This window comes from Lithobates pipiens, unplaced genomic scaffold (genome assembly GCF_037356315.1).
Source record: "Lithobates pipiens isolate NorthernLeopardFrog02 unplaced genomic scaffold, aLitPip1_a1.2 Scaffold_25, whole genome shotgun sequence".
NCBI lineage: Eukaryota > Metazoa > Chordata > Amphibia > Anura > Ranidae > Lithobates > Lithobates pipiens.
In genome coordinates, this window is record NW_027507787.1 from 7,719,593 (window position 1) to 7,740,939 (window position 21,347).

General features: G+C 41.3%; 1 protein-coding gene across 1 annotated transcript in view; it reads right to left on the reverse strand.

The window, feature by feature from the left end:
- Positions 1-21,347, reverse strand: part of LRMDA (leucine rich melanocyte differentiation associated) — a 1,231,554-nt gene that overhangs the window by 497,600 nt on the left and 712,607 nt on the right. The window contains exon 5 of the mRNA XM_077454023.1: positions 6,673-6,799. Coding sequence (XP_077310149.1) covers positions 6,673-6,799 — 127 coding nt within the window. The remainder of the gene's footprint in view (positions 1-6,672; positions 6,800-21,347) is intronic.

Below are 21,347 nucleotides of genomic sequence, written 5' to 3' on the forward strand. Positions count from 1 at the left end.
ATCCAAAATATATATATTTTACTTTAACAGAAATGAACTAGAACCAACTAGAATTTTTAACGCATTCTGCGTCCCCACTGGAGGGATTCTTCCTCAGTACCATTATCACAAGGGCAGGATATGATCAGAAATCAAACATTGACACAGAACAAGAAGAGATAGTAAATCTTCCAAAAGGTGACGCCAAAGGTTTGTAAGTAAACAAGCACAATTAATTACCAGATGAAAATTAACTATAAAATGTCTGCAACTCCAAATGTCAAACAGCAGTAACATTATCCACTCTATGACTATCATCTACGTATACACTATATTACCAAAAGTATTTGGACGCCTGTCTTTACACACACATGAACTTTAATGGTATCCAAGTCTTATGGCCAGTTCACAACACATGCAGCCCAGTGTGTTATTTTCTGCATCAAAAACACATGGAAAGTAGGTTATATGGTATTCAATGGCATAGTTCACAGCAGTACTTGCAGTTCCAGTGCGTTTCAGTTCCATAAAAAAAGTAGAACATGCTGCATTTTTCCTGCACTGGAATGCTGTAAAATGCATAGAAAACGCACTGGAACCCACATGTCCCTATTTAAGGGCAAGAACAAAGAGGGGGGAAAAATGCACTGGACTGCATCAAAAAAACACACTGGAATGCATCAAAAACACACATGTAGAAAAGCATCTGGATTGCATCCGGACTGCGTTTCTATGGTGTGAACTGGCCCTTAGTCCGTAGGGTTCAATATTGAGTTGGCCCACCCTTTGTAGCTTCAACTGTTCTGGGAAGGCTGTTAAAAAAAGGTTTAGGAGTGTGTCTATGGGAATGTTTGCGCATTCTTCCAGAAGTGCATTTGGGAGGTCAGGCACTGATGTGGACGAGAAGGCCTGGCTCGCAGTCTCCGCTCAAATTTATCCCAAAGGTGTTGTACCGGGTTGAGTTCAGGACTCTGTGCAGAACAGTCAAGTTCCTCCACCCCAAACTTGCTCATCCGTGTCTTTATGAACCTTGCTTTGTGCACTGGTCCAAATCATTTGGTGTAGGGGGGATTATGGTGTGGGGTTGTTTTTCAGGTTAGTTCCAGTGATGGGAACTCTTAAGGCTTCAGCATACAAAAGCATTTTGGAAAATTTCATGCTCCCAACTTTGTGGGGAACAGTTTGGGGTTGGCTCATTTCTGTTCAAACATGGCTGCGCACCAGTGCACAAACAAGGTTCATAAAGACATAAATGAATGAGTTTGGGGTGGAGGAACTTGACTGGCCTGCACAGAGTCCTGACCTCGACCCTACAGAACACCTTTGGGATGAATTAGAGTAGAGAATGAGAGCCAGGCCTTCCCATCCACATCAGTGCCTGACCTCACAAATAAAAGAATGGTCAAACATTCCCATAGAAACACTCCTAAACCTTGTGGACAGCCTTCCCAAAAGAGTTGAAAGTGGTATAGCTGCGAATTGTGGGCCACGCAATATTGAACCCTATGGACTAAGACTGGGATGCTTTTGTTGGTGTAAAGGCAGGTGTCCCAATACGTTTGGTAATATAGTGTATATTTTTTGTAGATACCAAGGATAATGTATAGGTTCCATGGCAGGGAAGATAGTAACACTTGCTAGAAGCACATTATTATGATAAGTACTTTGTTTTGTCTGGAGTCTCAATTATAATTTGGTACCCAAAAAAATGGTTAGCAATAGAATGAGGCCCAAAATACAGAGTCATTGAACCAATGTGGGTCCAAGTACACTGTTGTGCACTCTGAAATATGAATCAGAAATTATTTTTGTTGAACTACAGAAAATAGAAATATTAGCCTGGCTGCAAGTTCTTCAGTCTAACCAGGCTTTCAGTAACTGGGCCAATAGCCAGGGAATGACTGAAACATGCCATATACTGTATATGGTCAGATAATCTATAGCAGGCCTGATGGATAGGATTATCAAAACAGCTTAAAACTCCAAAGTCATTTGTCAGCTTTCATTGAAAGTAACCCAAGATTGTGCACCATTGTCCGAACATACATACAGTTCCTTTTTAAGTTCTGGAAAACAATGGAATAAATGAAGAGCAAGCCTTGAGCAATGGATTGAAAGAATTACTCTACTGTGTAATTTGTCTGTTTATCAACTTAAAGTGTATCTTTATGTTACAAAATGTAAAATCGTATATTCAAATCCGCATTGCGTTTCAGTTATTTTTACCCTACTTCTATTAATCTGAACAATCATGAAATTTATAAACGTACTTTGGTTAAATGCACACACTTCCTTGAATCCTGACACATATTTACTATGTGGCTGTGCCACAATTCACGGAGTCTGCCCTCAGAACTACAGAGGTTCTGGGAGGAGGAGTTTCAGGAGGTGGAGTTAGTGCAAGAATCATTATTTACAGGCAGCAAGGTACCATGGGATATGTAGTCCTTAGAAATTAAAAATAAACAGCAAACGAGAAGCTGAAAAGCATGCAGGGAATGCAGAAAGTTGTGGAAAGAAATGGCCAGCACGACAGAAAAGGATATTTTTTTTAGAGTAATTGTATATTATAATGTCAAATATAACTGTTGTTTGCATTGTTATTATGATGCTGATGTTAAAAAAATGAAAGTGTATGCTGTGACTCTAGAATTCCTTTAATATTACAAGTGAAATATTTCATAGAGGCATTCAGAAGGCTATTATGTACATAAAGCATCTGGGGGTAGTACTATAGGAAGCTCAGCCAAAAACTTTACCTTTTGTAGTTTTACCTATAAAAAAAGGAGCACCTTGAATGGCAAATTGCCATGGCCCCTTAAAGGAGTGTCTTTTCCTAGAAAATGTTACCTTAAGTCATTACTTCTACATCTTCTAGATGTCAAAGTGATCTGCATTCCAAGTGCATGGAAATAACAGCCCCCATCTACAGTAGCACCATGGTTTGCAAGTGTGAATGATATACAGTGTAAGGAGTGACTTCTGTCCTGAGGGATAAATCCAAATCAAATTTGGCTGGATAGATCCACTGGGAACAATTTCAAATGCTTCAAATGTCTAATGAATATGTGTCATTTTGAGACGCCCCTTCCACTATTTTGTTTCAGAGGACACTGCCTTGGACTTCCTTTATTTTCACCCACAAACTCTCCATGTCTTCTTATTTTTAGGAGAAGAGCTACAACATAGTGTCCTAGTAGTACTGGGCCCAGTGGACTTGCATGGTATGTACTTAACCACCTCTAGCCGGTGTTGGAGAAGTTTGGAAGCTGAAGGCTCCTAACTCCATACCTTGTGGGGCTGCCACCTGCTTTCATTATTTTAGCTGAATTGATTCAATTCATATAATTCTATTTGTAAGTCCAATGTTCAGGCATTCCCTGCAGTTACCCTACTGTTGCTGATTTCTGTGTAGATTTCAAAAATTAAAAAGAGCATTCTACAGCATTGCCTGTTAACAACCCAGGTAGCTATATCCTGTCATTGGAAAACTAGTTCTTTGCCCCATCTTCTGAAATGGGCCCACATATTCAACGACATGATTATAGTAATGGGAACTTTGGTAGAGGAAGATACCCCCCGGCGATGAAAAAGTACACACCATGTGGACATGCTGGTGGGCATATAGTGAGTCATCTGCATTTCAAGCTTTGATCACATGGTGATTTATTTGTACCAATAGGGTTTTTGCAAACATTTTCGTAGCATATAACCCTTTCCCCCATATCAAATCCCCACCCTCCCCCACTTCCCACTGCTTTAAATATTATTAGTTTTTCTCTTGAATATTTACACTTGAAAACAATCGTCATAATTGTTCTTTAGGTTCAGTACACTATTTTAGTGTCAGCCTTTCTTTTCTACACAGTTCATTGTTTGTTATTATATACTGGATACATTTATGGTACACTTGAGACCACCGCAATTACATGCACTAACAAATGTATGTACTGCACCTTGAAAATTCTTGAACAAAAGCATATTTGATAAAAAAAATTTAAAAAAAATTCTGATCACTGGGGCAGAAATCTCCGGTCAAAATAGCTCCTAATCTAGATAACCCAATAGACAGGTATGTGGAGTCTCTGGTATTGATGTATGGGAAAACAGCTGATATAAGTTGCAATGTTTCTTCCTAATAGTAAAAAAATTGGGGCAACACCACAGCATATGAATTAAGTCTGCTGGGCCTCTAGCACAATGGTGATAATCTAGGAGAGGGTGCAATATGCCCTAAGTAAGATAAAACTGTGTTTTTGAGAGGGGAAGAGAGACACTTTTGGGATGACTTCTAATGCTGCCACCCACTAGTCATACGATTCAGGACCCAAGTGTATTTCCCAGTTTGTGTTATTTGCATATGCCAACCCTTTTTCAAATCTATGTGAGCTAGGAGGGGAATGAGGGGCATTTTTGTCAAGGCTAGCTTTTGAATACAGGTCTGACAGCTCAGGGCACGTCACAGTTGTAGGTACAGAACAAATGTTTGGGAAGGAAGCTGAATCTTATCCTGTAGCATACAAAAAAGTTTTACACACATTGGTAGTATGCAATTGACATATAAAGCAAAGTCCTTGAGCATACTATTCATGAAACCCTTGTAATTTATTAAGGTCTTTGTAGTGTATATTGTTCGAGATTGGGGTAAACTTACAACCTTCATATCGCATTATGCTTTTCGTACAGATCTGGTATTATTGGTCCTCACAGAGCTAAATATAGCCAATGAAGCTTGACTACAATCTTTGCAGATAAAACTGTGTAAAATTAAAGGACAGATTTGTGGTGGGATTCTAAAAATGTAAAGGACCACTTAAATAAGCATGGAGAATAAACAATCAGACAATTATGGCCATAGAACTCTAGTAATGTATTTTATTTACTCAACTACATTGCTGACACTTGTAGTATAAAAAGTGGTATTACATATTGCCCTGTCTAGACACAGCACAGGGGAACAATGCAAATGTCTATGCAGCCTTTTTTCTGTCTAATTGCTATTAGTGACAATTACAGGGATCTGTGCAGAAATTAACATGAGAGCAAGCACTAATTGTGGTGTATTTTCTACAGTATTGATGGCCCCCTGCCTGCTGTTGGAAAATGTACCAACAGAAATCAACGCAAGAGCAAAACAAAACAAAACATCTCATTAGACCTTCTGCTTCCATCATTGGCTGACCTTGTCGGCTAACCCACCATTACTTAATGATTGCATGTGATAAAACTTCACCAGAAGCACACTGTGTGTTATAACATGCATTCTGTTTGCTAACAGTTTATTTTAATTTCTGTAGATATAACGCATTAAGAACAACAGCAGAAAGATGGTTAATATTAACATTGTTGGACTAGTCCTACATTAATTAGGCTCCATTAAGTTCAGTTTATACATTCAGCCATTCTAGATGGGGATACACAGGAGCATCCAATCTTTTGTATTAGAATTTAATTTTTCAGATTCAGTGGCCTGCTATGTGTCTGAGGTCGTAGTGCAGTTATAATCATATGTACAACACAAATCCAGTTATGTCTTTCTAGCTATGAATGTGACAAATAGTGCGGATATGTTCCTTTACAAAAAATTGTGAATTGCCAATTTCTTTTTATGCCCAATAAAGGTATAATTTTGCTTTTGCATGAGATCCATGCACTATTCTCTCTTTTTCATTGTTCATCTACAGTATGTTACATCAGGCATGCTCAGACCGCAATCAAGATTCATTTTTTCTAGACTTAATTATCTTTATCAACATCAAAAGTTAAACATTTTAGAGCACTTGGGAACATATAGGATATTTTAATTTCATTATTCAATTTAAAGAAATATTAATGCTATTCTTGAATTTGGCAAACCTATCTATAAAGGTTACACTGACATCTAAATTTAACCAGCTGAATAGCTTGACACACCTGGGTCCTGAAGCCGGGTTCACACTGATACGACACGACTGTTGTACGACTATCATTCTTCTTTGTCCTGCTACATCTGTCCTACATTGGCCCTACTCCAGTCTTACTTCCATCTGACTTGAATGAACAAGATTTTGCTCCGACTTTGAGATAGTACAACTTGTCCTTTGACCAATCAAAACAATCCTAGAGTGACATAAATTCCTTTTACTGCTGCTGTAATCACCATGTCAGATGTCACAAGTCAGATGGTTAGGACAAGCATCCTACTTTGATCCGACTTCAATGATATTCAATGGGCTGAAGTAGGATCAAAGTCAGACCAAACAAGTGCAGGGAGCATTTTCAATATTCGGGCCGACTTGTGTCGGACCAGTTAAGACGTCTATCATAGGGAAACATTGATTTTCACATGTCATGCGACATAAGCCCCCAATGTCTGAGCATTTGTCATACAAGTGTGAACCCAGGCTTAATCTCAGATCCTCTTTTCCAGATTTATTATCCCTCAACTCCTATACCTAGCCCTGGAGGTAGCACGCCATACTATTACCTCTGCATCCAAACTCCCGAACCATAGTAACCCCTCATGTGTACCTAATCCCACTATACAACTGCAATAATGGAGAGATTCATTTGATATGGCTAGGTTGGCCCTGCATGTCTTCGTGGAGCAGGGCCCAGTTGCTACACCACTAAAGTGTGGTCTTGTAGAGAACGCTTAAGATTTTCTTCAGTTGTCTGCTTTAAGTTTGTTAATAATTTTTGGTATTCTCTCACCTTATTTTCTTTGGGCTTCACCACTCTCATGAATGCTCCTCTGGAACCTGCCACTTCACGCTCTTTGTTTGTCACTTTCCTGGTATCCAAAAACTTTAGATTAGGAAGTTTGTTCAGGACAAAGTACCTGAAAAAAAAAGAGAGCTATCAATTAACATTTGTCATTGTCAAAGTTTGCCCTATGATTCACATGCACATCCATCTCTTCACACAATGAAAGTGACAACTGGCTCTACTACAGCACCTGGTTATGGAGAAGGTTTTGTGAACCATGCTGAACTAAACAATTCCATTGGAAGCACGTGTAGTTTATTCATAAACACTATGACAAGATATGAAATTATATTATAGCATAGTGTATTTCACCCACCAGGTACATTTCATAAACACATTCAGGAAGCAGTATTACAAACTAGCAGCATATACAGTGCCTTGAAAAAGTATTCATATACCTTGAGATTTTCCACATTATGTCATGTTACAACCAAAAACATGAATGTATTTTATTGGGATTTTATTTCATAGACCAATACAAAGTGGCACATAATTGTGAAGTGGAAGGAAAATGATAAATGGTTTCCAACATTTTTAACAAATAAATATGTCAAAAGTGTGGGGTGCATTTGTATTCAGCCCCCCTTAGTCAATACTTTGTAGAACCACTTTTCTCCGCAATTACAGCCGCAAGTCTTTTTGGGGATGTCTCTATCAGCTGTGCACATCTAGAGAATGACACCTTTGCCCATTCTTTTTTGCAAAATAGCTCAAGCTCTGAAGATTGGATGGAGAGTGTCCCTGAGCAACAATTTTCAAGTCTTCACACAGATTCTCAATTAGATTAAGATCTGGACTTTGACTGGGCCATTCTAGCACATGAATATGTTTTGATCTAAACCATTCCATTGTAGCTCTGGCTGTATATTTAGGGTCGTTGTCCTGCTGGAAGGTAAACCTCCGCCCCAGTTTCAAGTCTTTTGCAGACTCTAACATATTTTCTTCTAAGATTGCCCTGTATTTGGCTTGGTCCATCGTCCCATCAACTCTAACCAGCTTCCCTGTCCCTGCTGAAGAAAAGTATCCCCACAACATGGTTCCCGGTGGGCATGGTGTGTTCAGGGTGATGTGCAGTGTTAGTTTTCCGATAAATATAGCATTTGGCTTTTAGGCCAAAAAGTTAAATTTTGGTCTCATCAGACCGGGGCACCTTCTTCCCCATATTTGCTGTGTCTCCCAAATGGCTTTTCGCAAACAGGACTTCTTATGGCTTTCTTCTTGCCACTCTTTCATAAAGGACAGATTTGTGGAATACACGATTAATAGTTGTCCTGTGGACAGATTCTCCCACCTGAGCTGTGGATCTCTGCAGCTCCTCCAGAGTTAACATGAGCCTCTTGGCTGTTTCTCTGGTTAATGCTCTCCTTATGCGGCATGTCAGTTTAGGTGGACAACGATGTTTTGGTAAGTTTGTAGTTGTGCCATACTCTTTCCATTTTCAGATGAAGGATTGAACATGCTCCGTGAGATGTTCAAAGCTTGTTTTTTTTGTTTTTTATAATCTAACCCAGCTTTAAACTTCTCCACAACTTTATCCCTGGCCTGTCTGGTGTGTTCCTTGGCCTTCATGATGCTGTTTGCTCACTAAGGTTCTCTAACAAACCTCTGAGGTTTTCACAGAACAGCATGTATTTATACTGAAACCAAATTACACACAGGTGGACTCTATTTACTAATTAGGTGACTTCTGAAGGCAATTGGTTCCACTGTATTTTAGTTAGGGGTATCAGAGTAAAAAGGGGGCTGAATGCAATTGTACACCACACTTTTCAGATACTTATTTGGAAAAAAATAGGAAAACCATTTATCATTTCCCTTCCAACTCACAATTATTTACCACTTTGTGTTGGTCTATCACATAAAATCCCAATAAAATGCATTTACTTTTCTGGTTGTAACATGACAAAATGTGGGAAATTTCAAGGAGTATGAATACTTTTTCAAGGCACTGTATCCTACATAATATAGTAGAAATATACCAAAGGCACTTCTCTACTGATGAAAGGAGTAGCAAACATTCAGGTGAGTGAACCAGGTGGGGCAAGTACTAAACATGGATTTTAATGATTAGATGAAAGAGCCCATCCAAAGGGGACAGTAGTGACAAAGGCGCCGGCAGAAACAGAAGCAAGGTTGTCATCACTGGCTGGGTACGGATCACAGCACAGAACGAAAGGAGGACTCAGCCACTCTCATTCAGTTTGGAGACGCAGGAGGACAGGGGATGACAGCTTCTGTCTACTCAAGACTTTCTGTCTAGGGAATTTAGTACTTGCAAAAGGTGAAGCGTGAAGAGCAGGCAAGTGATATCCTGTGACTGTAAGGCTAACAGTGGCTGTCTCTGCCTACCAGACATTCTACCATTTAACCTGTACAGAGACACATATACTCATCTAACTAGCTCAGCTTTTATTACTGCAATATGCCTGCCATTTTCATAATAAGCCTGCTCTGTGCGCAACGCTTTCATTTTGGTACCAAAGCAAAATGTTGCAGTTTGTCATATGAAAGTACACAACAAACTCAAAGCACAGTAAACTTGGCTGCCCTTCAAAAAAAAAATGTTTTTAGTTAGTTCTTACTTTCTTATACTAAGTACCACAAAGTTTAACAGACAAAGCCTGTAATAAATCGATGACAGGCCCTGTGGCGCACCATAGATTATTACTCATTCTGTCCAAAAATGTAAGCTGCAATGAATTAGTGGGGTGAGATGCTTTTTGTCAAACTGTGATATGTGTCATACCTGCATTCAAAGAAGTTAGATATCAAAACTGGCCAAAACATTTTCTGCTCTAACAAAAATGATATGTCACCTTGCTTAAGAGAAAAAAATTGTGATGAATAGCAGAGATGAATGTCTAGGACAAGTACAGGAGAATAGGAGCACCAAAGTCACAGCACTCATCCACGTTTGTTGTGGCTCTTCCATTTGCATTGCATAAAATTCCAGCTCCAGATCACTACACATCTTGATCTACATGTTCCCCCCTCAGCTTCTTGGTTATAATGCAGACACACCAACAGACAGGGCATTGTTTTGTAGCCAAATATTTAACTGCTTCAGGTGCTGAAACAAAACTTCAAAATGAAAGAGCTGGAGGCTTAGCCAGCTGGTTTGTTCAGCTACCCTCTTTGATGTCATCTAATACATGTGAAATTGGCCTTGAGCATATTCCCCTCAAACAAGGAATACTTGACTCGTGAAGTTCACCTAGACCACAGTGAACTTTATTCTCAGGTTAAGTATTGTTACTGTAGTGAAAAAAGTTCTGTAAATGTCAAATTCTTCATGTTAACAATGACATTGGTGCCACTAAAGTTATTCTGTAATTACTGTTCTGTTAACAATAAAACTGCAGGTCACATCTGACAGAAGGACATGTGTCACTGTCATCCTAATCAAACATTCTTCCTTGCAAATCGCAATAGTAATAAACATTAAAGCTAAACTAAAAGCAAATGTAAAAGTGGCAAATGAAGTGAGCTCTTTATTTATATGATAATCTTTTTTTGAGAATATTTTGGAAAGTGGTGGGGCAGCAGGATCCTCTGGGTACTGTCGAAAGACATTACAAAGTTGGCTTAAGATCAATATATTATTTTATTTCATATACAGTTACAATAAAAAAAAGCATCCTTTTGGGACATAAAACACAATAATTCCCTCTTTGATGGCTCGTACACCTCCACTGAAGGACAAGTCCATAGGAAATATCTCCTGAGGTTTTTTGACTGCAGGCCATTAGGCTCACAACATGTTTCGCGGTTACCCGCTTCTACAGAGAGGAGAAAAATATTGTAATACAAATTGAAATTACTAGTATATACAGACCTGTGAAAAAATATTTGCACTTAATGTAGTAAAAAGTATTCACACTTAAATGATTCAGATCATCAAACTAATTTTAATATTACACAAAGATAACCTGAGTAAATCCAAGGTGCAGTTTTTTAAAGTATTTAATTTATTAAGGGAAAAAAGCTGTTCAAACCTGCCTGGTCCTATGTGAAAAAAGTAATTGCCCCCTCCCATACTGAATCATGAATGAACTGTGATTAACCCCAATTTTTTGGAAAGCTGAGTTAAATTTCACTTGCCACACCCAGGCCTGATTACTGCCAGACCTGTCGAATCAAGAAATCACATAAATAGAAGTGAAGCATGCTATCAGATCATAAAATGCCACGCATCATGCCACAATCTAAAAAAATCAAGAACAGATTTAAATTCAAGAACAGATTAAAAATCAGTCTAGGAAGGGTTTCAATGCCATTTGTAAGGCTTTGGAACTCCAGTGAACCACGGGGCGAGCCATTATCCTCAAATGGAGATAACTTGGAACATTGGTGAAACTTCCCAGGAGTGGCAGGCCTACAAAAATTACTCCAAGAGCTTGAGGATGACTCATCCAGGAGGTCATAAAAGAACCCAGAACAACATCTAAAGAACTGCAGGCCTCACTTACCTCATGTGAGTCCAGTGTTCATGATTCAACAATAAGAAAGAGACTGGGCAAAAATGGCATCCATGAGAGAGTTCCAAGGCCAAAGCCACTGCTGACCAAAAAGAACACAGCTCATCTCACATTACCAAAAAACATCTTAATTATTTCCAAGACTTTTAGGCAAATATTCTGTGGACTGATGAGACACAAATTTAACTTTTTGGAAGGTCTGTGTCCCATTACATCTGGCATAAAACGAATACAGCATTTCATAAGAAGAACATCATACCAACAGGCAGACATAGCGGTGGTAGCGTGATGGTCTGGGGCTGCTTTGCAGGTTCAGGACCTGAACGACTTATAATAACTTATAATTGATGGAACCATGAATTCTGAGCTCTACCAGAAAATCCTAAAGGAGAATGTCCGGTCATCAGTTTGTGAGCTCAAGCTCAAGTGCACTTGGGTTATGCAGCAGGACAATGATCAGGAACACAACAGCAAGTCCACCTCCAAATGGTTCAAACAAAGCAAAATTTAGGTTTTGGAGTGGCCTAGTCAAGGCCGGACTTAAATCCAATTGAGATGATGTATCATGACCTCACACAGACCGTTCATGCTGGAAAACCCTCCAATGTGGCTGAATTAAAATAATTCTGCAAAGAAGAGTGGGCTAAAATTGCTCCACAGCAATGTGAAAGGCTCATTGCCAGTTATCACAAACGCTTGATTGCAGTTGTTGCCGCCAAGGGTGGCACAACCAGTTATTAGGTTTAGGGAGCAATTACTTTTTCACATAAAGCCAAGCAGGTTTGGACAGCTTTTTTGCCTTAATAAATTAAACCATAATTTAAAAACTGCATTTTGCATTTACTTGGGTTATCTTTGTGTAATAATAAAATTCATTTGATGATCTGAGTAATTTAAGTGTGACAAATATGCAAAAAAAAAAAGATCAGAAAGGGGGCAAATACTTTTTCAGAGCATTATATATACCTGTATAAGTTATGCCTGTTTGCTGCCTATCTCTTTCCATAACTTCCTGTAATCTCTGCATGCTTTGAAGCTTCTCCTCTGGTTATTATTTTAATTTACTTTTAAATTCTAAGGACCAGGGCTTTTTGACTTGCCCCCTCACCTCCTTATATTTACCTGAACCCCATTGTGATCCAGCACTGTGCATGACTACCGTGGCTCTCCAGGCTTTGTCCCTCATCCCTGGGAAGATCAATAGCCATTGGCTCCAGCTCCTGTCAATCAACTCAAGTGACAAGGGAGCGGAGCCAAGTCCTGTTGTCTGTGTCAATGGAAGTAGCAACAGAGCTCGGGATCGAGCCTGCACGAGTGCCCTTATGAGAATCAGTTTCCTATTGGGGGTACCAGAAAGAGAGGAGGAGCCACGAGCGCTGGCGGGGGATCCAAGAAGAGGAGGAGAATTCTATTGCACAGATTAGTATAGCAGATTAGTATAGACATGTTTGTTTTTTTTGTTTTTTTATCCTTTACAACCACTTTAAAAAAGCCCCACCGTCGCTGATTTATGTATGGCTATAACTGGCTCCCTGCATGGGTGATTTCTTGTTTTGTACTTTTCTAAACTCTTCAATAAAAATGTTTTGTACCAAAACACAAACCCTGCTAAGGACAACATATCTCATGGTACCCTGCTGCCTGCAAGCAGTGATTCCTTTACTGACTCCTAAAATTCCCCTCCCCCTTGTAGTTCAGACAGCAGGCTCTGTGAAATGTGTGACATAGGGCATTATGAATATGGGCTCATGAACACAGATGTTTGGAGCCAGAGAGGTGCAGCAGTAGGCATGTACAGCCACTCTAAGCCCTTGTACACACAGAGATTCCGACGGAATGTGTCCTATCGGACCGTTTTGTCGGATAATCCGACTGTGTGTGGTATGCATCGGACTGTTTCCGTCGGAATATCCGTCGGACCCAATTTTCCAACTTGTTGGAAATATTTTCCGACAAACTGGTCCAATCGGACATACTCCAATCATGTGTAGAGAATTTTGATCGGACAAACTGCCACGCATGCTCAGATCAAATTCCTACATCAAAGCTATTGGCTACTAGCCTGAACGCAGCCCCGTCGTAACAAAATAATGTCATCACGTTCTGAACGATCGGATTTTCCGACAACTTGGTCCGACTGTGTGTATGCAACAGTTTCGGACACAATCCGTCGGACAAAATCCGTCAGACAAAATCCAACGGATTTGGTTGGCAGAATGTCTGACCGTGTGTACAGGGGCTTAGAAATACATAGTTGTATGTGCCTGTACTCATGTAATGCTAAGGAGTCACTGCATTGGTGTTTACCTACACATGCATGCATGGTGAGTTTCCCAAATGTGTTCAGGAAATACGTCTTATGTGCATAGCCTAGTAACTGCACCAGCATTTGCGCGAGTACATATTATATATATATATATATATATATATATATATATATATATATATATATATATATATATATATATATATATATATATATGAGTAGACTAGAAGTTATTGAAATATAATATGGAAATTAATATATGGTTTAAAATGTTGCTCAATGATACACTTTATTTTGACTGTGTAATCATAAATACATATAAATGTAATTTTAATGTTTTTTTTTTTTTTTATAGCAAGCAATGAACATACCTTAATCTGACTTGATTTCAGCCTCTTGCAGTCTCTTTGCAGGAGAGCTTAGAGAGGGAGATGGAGAAGCAGTTTAAAGAATGTGCTGCAGTGCAAAGGGGCATGTTGATATGAGGAGAGAGCAGAAAGACAATGAGATAAGCTCATAAGTGTGTTTCTCCTTGTTTTTCTGTCCAAAGGGTGGTCTCAGGAAGAGACATGTAAGTGAAAATGAAACTGCAGGCAGGACTCTGCAGTGTGGCAGAGCTGTGTAAATTTCCAGACTGGATGGACAGAAATACAAACAATTTTGGGAGGTAAACCAGCTTTCACATATGTACTTCATGTGTATTTAGCTGTTTACTGGAGATCAGCTTTAGGAAATATATATGGTAACAGATACTGACACAAAACTATAATATCATTGATCTTTGAATCCTCTATTTTATTTTGCTTTTATATTTAAATTGAACCCAATAGTCTATCTCCTTTTCCTTAGATGATACATTGGCAGGTCTGAGAGAAACGCTTACAATTTATGTGTATACCTGAAGAAGTTGTGTGCAAGCAGACCATCAAGATATACAATATCCAAGGATGAGTTTAACCTGAGTGAAGCTTACTTTAGGTTATGTGTGGTGTCAGTCAGTTTCTTTATAAATGGCACAAAGAAAGATGAGATTGATGTATTATTGGAAGAACTGACAATGCTTGAATGCTCCATCTGAGAAAGAAGGTCTCTTGACCATTTCATCTAAATGGTATCATAAAAAAGATCAGTGTTTGACATATACAGGTAAATATGTTCTGTTCCATGAAAACCAAGCAGCAAAACCTGAACTTAGAGTGGGCCTTTACTTGCTGACATCTAAAATGGTCTTACTTAATTTTACTGACACTGGCTTTAAGCTCATTCTGTTAGCAACTCCAAAGACATGCTGGTAGGTTAATTGGATCCTGTCTAAATTGGTCCTAGTATGTAGATGTATGAATGTGAGTTAGGGACCTTAGATTGTATGCTCCTTGAGGGTAGGGACTGATGTGAATGTATAATATATATGTAAAGCGCTGCGTAAATTGACAGCACTATATAAGTACCTCAAATAAATAAAATTAGCTAAATTAAATGAAAACTGACAAATGTTTTATTCCCCGATTGGAAATAAAACTGCCTCTCCCCCAGGTTAAACTCCAGATATCAGTATACTGTATGTATTTTTATATAAAAACTGGTAAATAAAAGATATTGATATTAATCAGATACATATTTAACATGTAATACTATAATTGCATCTATTATCATAGCAATTTGTTTGCTTTATGTGTTTTTCTAAGCATCTACTGATTGACATCTGTGTATCCTAGGGTAAAAAGATGAAATCCGTATGTGCAAGGACCCCCTAGACTATTATTTAGTACAGGTACTTAAATAGCACTGACAATTTATGCAGAGCTTTACTTATATATTATACATTCACATCAGTCCCTGCCCTCAAGGAACTTACAATCTAAGTTCCCTAATTCACATTCATACATATACATACTAGGGCCAATTAAGACTGGAGACATTTAACCTACCAGCATGTCTTTGGAGTGTTGGAGGAAACCAGATTACCAGGAGGAAATCTACACAGGAACAAGCAGAACCTGCAAATTTCAGGCAGGTAGTGCCGTGGTTGATATTCGAACTGACGACCCCATTGCTAGCCACTTAGCCACTGTGCTGCCCATTGTTATATTCAGCCATAAAAAAAGAAAAAAAAGAAGAAGAAGCCCTGTTTCTTTGCAGAGAATATGCAGCTTCACATAGCTAGCACTGGAATCTGGCCATATTCCAAACAAATATCCATATAACCAAGCCTGCTCTGTGGGGCTCCAGTTTTTTGGCAAGCAGTAAGGAGATCACAGAGAAAAGAGGAGAGGAACCTGTGTCCTGTCTTGTACTCTAAGATATGGAATTTACAGGTATGTCAATATTCCTTTTATGTTATCTGCACAGTACAGGAAACAGGTATTGATTCTTTGCCCCATAGTACATTCCAATTTCTGCATTTGAGGGGTGGATGGCTGGGCAACAAAATAGCCATAACAATAGCAACAGGCCTACAGGAAAAAATAACAATGGACAACAGTTATGAAAATATGAACAAAGGATGAGGTGGTAGCCATGCAACCTGGGGAAAAAAATTGGATTTTTGTACTCACCGTAAAATCCATTTCTCTGAGTTAATTGACACAGCACCTCCTTAATCTTGACCATTGGGTTATATCACCTCTGCAGGAGTAAGACTAAGCAGAACAAAAAAACACCTGGCTACGCCCATGGGCTGTCCTGAGTCAGTATATAACCCCCTCCCTACTCTAGGTATTCAGTTTAGTAGCAAGCGTAATAGAAGTATCAAAAACTCCATAGAGGGGTGGGTGCTGCGTCCGTCGATGAACTTTTACAGTGAGTACAAAAATCCCATTTCCTCTTTTGTTCATCGACAGACACAGTGCATCCTTAATCTTGACCAGTGGGACTTCCCGTTGAACTGAACCTGCTGAAGGGGCCGACGTTTGAGAAGAAAAACTACTAACCTGGTCAGCATTCACTCCAGAGTCAGTCCCAGGTAGCCCAATTTCCTGGACAGGGCTAGAGGGGACCTTGGGTAGTTCGGAAGTCACCCGAACCTTTACAAGAATTATACCCACACAAGGAGACACAGGGCCCCCGAAGTGGACAAATTATGTCTCCCTTCTTTGGTACCCCCAAAAGGTTCTATGCGTGGACACCATTGATGATCACGAAGGAGGTCCATGAATCTGCAAATCAGGGAAGATTTCCCCCAACCCCAGCAATGGGTGAGGGCAGACCTTCATGCTGAAGGAGTCTTGTCAATGCATAAGGAGAAGCCTGCTCTAGGCTTACCAGACCAAGATTGCTTGGAACTTCCCAGGGAAGAAGTGAGAGATCTGTTTCCTTTATCTTTCGTCCTGGGAGCCTGGAAGAATATCTTATGGGCTGAGAAGGAAGGCCCCCATTTGTGACGAGGCTCCTTGGCTTTCCTAGATTGAGGCAGGAAGGTACTCTTTCCCCGTGACACCCTTAATGATGTCATCTAGGGTAGCCCCAAACAGGTGGTCACCTTGAAAGGGCAGATCAATGAGAGCTTTTTTAGAGGCTTGGTCTGCCAATCAATTCTTAAGCCACAGCACACGTCTAATCACCACCGCTGAAACAGAAAGCTTGGACAGCACAGGAGCTGCATCCAAGGCTGCATTACAAATATACTGTAGCCGATTGGACCAACTGGTCCACTAAATCACCAAAAGCAGCATGAACCTGCTCACTACCCAGACCCTGACGCAAAAGCATGGCCCATTCAGTTAGGGTCTGCGACACCAGGGCTGAGGCCAAGACTGGACGCAATGCCGACCCAGCCATAGTAAACATGCTGCGTGCCACAGCCTCTACTTTTCCGTCAGCTGGGTTCTTAGGATGGGGATTCCTCTACTGGGATCATGGTTGCTTTATTCAACCTGGAAACAGGAGGGTCCCCCACTGGTGGGGTAGTCCACTTTTTAAAAAGTGATTCTTCAAAGGGGTAGCGTATTGAGAAACATTTGGGGACCACAAAGGGTGATTTTTTTTGTTCACGCGTACCAAAGGACACAACCATGTCTGTGGCCCTGTCTGCCGCATTGCCCATTTTTAGAGTCTCCCGCACTGCAGTAACAAGTGCATCCACCAGCGCTTTTTCACTCGCTGCTGAGACCGCAGAGGACTCATCCTCACTATCGGATGGGACAGGGGGCGAGATATTTAACCCCCCTAGACGGGCCACATCCCCAGCCCCATCAGGCTTAGAATCAGATGAGACAGACTGAGCAGGGGAAGGTGGGGGATGCTTCCTCCCAGGTCTTTGCATACACACTACTTCCACCCGGGATACTAATGACGCAAGGACCGCCATCAGCTCAACCATGGGAAGCTGGGGTTCCGAGGGACCTGCCAACTCCATGAGGGGATCAGTGGGTGAGATGTGACCCTGAGGCTCCATAAGGAAGAGGATCCTGTAGTACAAAGGAACTTTGGCACCACTAAGGGACACCCCAATGACCAGGGTACCTATTAGCAGAGAGGGAGATACACAAGGACCCCCAAGGACTCATCCTACCAAACGGAGGAGCACCACAATTTGGACCCAGCAACACCAATGTTGGCATCTATTTCATATATCCCGGGACAGGAAGAGAAGCATAGGGGAGGAAGAGGAGGAGCTCTGACATCTCTATGAGGTTCTGGCCATCTCTAGCATCTAGACTACGAAACGAAAAATGGCCGCTGTGACATCATCAGCTACACAAATATGGTCGCCAGCCAGAGACCAGCCAGACCAACGGAAAATGGCTGCTGTGACCTCATCAGCTACACAAACATGGTTGCCAGCCGGAGACCAGCCAGACCAACAGAAAATGGCCACGTGATGTCATCAGACCACCCAAAAATGGCTTTGAGATGCTGAAGCATGCTGCCAGGATCCTCTCTGTGCCTTCCACATTGCTACACCCTCTGCAAGCAGACCCCCTTCCAAAAATGTACTGTACCACCAGGCAGGGTGAACATTTAAGGGGACACCGCTGTTCCCTCTGCACTGGGACCCCCAAACTGCACACTACCTCACACACAGCAGGGCATGCACCTCGGGGTCTCCCCTACACCCTCTGGACTGGAACCCCCCATACTGCCAGGGCAGGTCACACACTACCCAGAAGGTAGATGGCAGGGGAGACCCCCAGGGTTTCTGCTGCCTGCCCTGGGACTCCCACCAATCCATGGAGGGAGGCGGAAGCCCAGTTTAACCAGGGGACTTTAGGATGGAGGAGGGATCCTGCAGGCAAGTCCGATCATCACTGGAGGGTACTCGCATCCACCCCAAACCACACAAAGGGGAACTGTACTTACTGATCCATGGTGCAGGTGACCCTCCAGACAGAACTCCTCACCATTGAAGTGGGGGCTGTCGGCCAAGGGACCTCTGTGACTCGGACCAGAGCCCATGCATATGCGACCCTGCGAGATGTTTAACTCGAGGGCCAGCCTCCGTCCGTTGAGGCTATGTCGTGGCCGACCTGTTCCGTAGCTGCGATCTGCATGTGCTCACTGGCCGGACTGGGGAGACCACTGGATCTAGATCATTCAGCCTGTCGCCCAACCCAGCAGCTGACTGCGGATCTCCCAGGAGAAAATGTGCATGGAAAAAAGTAAAATTTGCTAGGGCCAAAAGATCCCAGCAAGGAGCTAGGTCGTTACTCCTGACTAGACAGAAATAAACTGAATACCTAGAGCGTGGGGGGGGGGGGGGTTTATATACCGTCTCAGGGCAGCCCATGGGCACAGCCAGTTTTTTTTTGTTCTGTCTAGTCCTACTCCTGCAGAGGTGATATAACCCAATGGTCAAGATTAAGGAGGTGCTATGTCCATCAATGAACGAAAGAGAAAAAAAGATGCTTGATGCTGAAAAAGCCCAAGAACCCTGTCACCTCTGGAAGAATGGGCTCAGGGAAGAAAGGAGAAACTCGTTTCCAAGAGCAAAAGGCCTAGCAAAGAGGCAAAATAACCATCCAGTTGGGTGGAACAGGAGGGAATAATTCCATAGAGGGACTGCCTTGTGGGAAAACAGAAAAATCGGACAGCTTCCAAGGAAAGACATGGCAGTCCCGAGCCACCCATAAGGTGAAGCAAACATTGTTTGTCATACCATAAAGGCAGGACGTGGGGAGGGGGACTGAAATTATATAAGGAGTGCAAGGGAAGTGAGAAGAACTGGCTTCCAGGGTACTTTGCCCCCCCTGTAGCAGAAAAAAAGGAGGGCTCCCAGGACGAAAAAACAGAGTGAGCCAAGGCATAACTATAGCTGCAAAGGGGCAATGAAGAGGAGAAAGTTCCGTTCTTAATAAAGGATCTTTTAAGGGGGTACACCAAGGTGAGAGTTACCCTAAGTGATAGATTACAGAGTATGGGCAAAGGGATCAGCATGCCACAAGGAAAGAGGAGCATATAGTAGGGTGGAGGGGAAAATCTGTAGTCTTGTAGAAAGAACAGGATTTTTTTTTTTATATATTTACATTTATTTTATTTTTTTTAATTCACTGCTGAATTCTCCATTCCAGTTTGCCATAGTCAGGGCAACTGATAGATTGGCAACAGACTGCTGCATCTGCCAGAGCAAAGGAAGGTTTCTAAAGAGTCTCCAAATGCCTACCAACTGAATTCTTGAAGGAGAGAATGCCCTCACTATGAACAGTAGCATGTTTATTCAATGCAAGAATAGCTGGGTCCACAGTGGGAACAGGGCATTTCTTTTTGAATTCCTCTTCCATAAGGTACAAGACAGCAAACATGTACAGAGGAGTGAACAGCCTCTCAGAGTTAGGCCAAGCAACATATAAAGTTTCTAGACTTTGCCTTCCTTCCTAAGCCTAATGGAGTATGTGAATGTTGTGCAGAACTAGGTGGAACAATCCAAAGACTAATCAGTGAGTTCACAGTGGCCAGCATATGGCAAGAAGCCAAAGGATTAACTTCATGAAATTTCAATGGTGAGAAATCTTCAGCAGCTAAAATGTGAGTGTCTGCCTCCTGCAAATGTAAGTGAGCCAGGTAATTCAAGTCCTAATGATTGAATATATTAAGAGGGAGCAGAGGCAGACAAGTGTTTATGGCTGATGGCAACCATTGCTTCCAGCAGTGGGAATAGCCTTTGGAATAAATCATAGTTGCAGAAAGTTCTGCTTTTGTCAGACGGGCTGTGTGGGGGCTGGAATATTTTCAGTGTAAGAACTCTGGAACAAGGGAACAGTCACTAACCTGAGAGGAACTTAAGAGTTTCATCGGGATCTACTACAGAACTTGCTGTACTTGTTTCATTTGCTTCAGCACCCAAGCACCTGCAATTCACCATTGCCAAGTGAGGATCTTCTCCTTCAGGGTGCTCACAGAACAGAGGCAAACTGAGGGGGATTCAGCATGTCCGGTGTGAATCTCAACAACCCAGGCTTAACGCTGAGTTCCTTTGGCTGTGTCACTGAGGTTATTAGGTAGCAGGTGAGACAGCAAATTATTATCTTGCATTGTTAATGGAAATGGTGTCTGGAATTGACGATGAGGAGTAAAGCACTACTTTACTAGCCAGAGCTTCTGGTAGTGAGGTAGAAAAAAAGACTGCCAAATTTAATTAGCTAAACTATAAGGTTGTACTATAAACTGTGCCTTCAAAACTGTTTGTTTTCTTAGCACTGTGGTAGTATTGGAGGATAAAAGAATATAAAGTTGTGTGTACTACAGTTTCAAGTAACAATTTAACAAGACATGTATAGCCGGGAACTGGTATGTAAAGGTACAGGGAAACCTTGCTTTGCCTTATTAATGTCACTGGTCCCCTCCTGGGTCTAGGCCTTACCCATCACAGTGGGCATTCCCCTGAAGGTGTCTTCAAGGACAGGTTTCATAGGAATGAACCACAGTCCTGGATGTGGACAGCA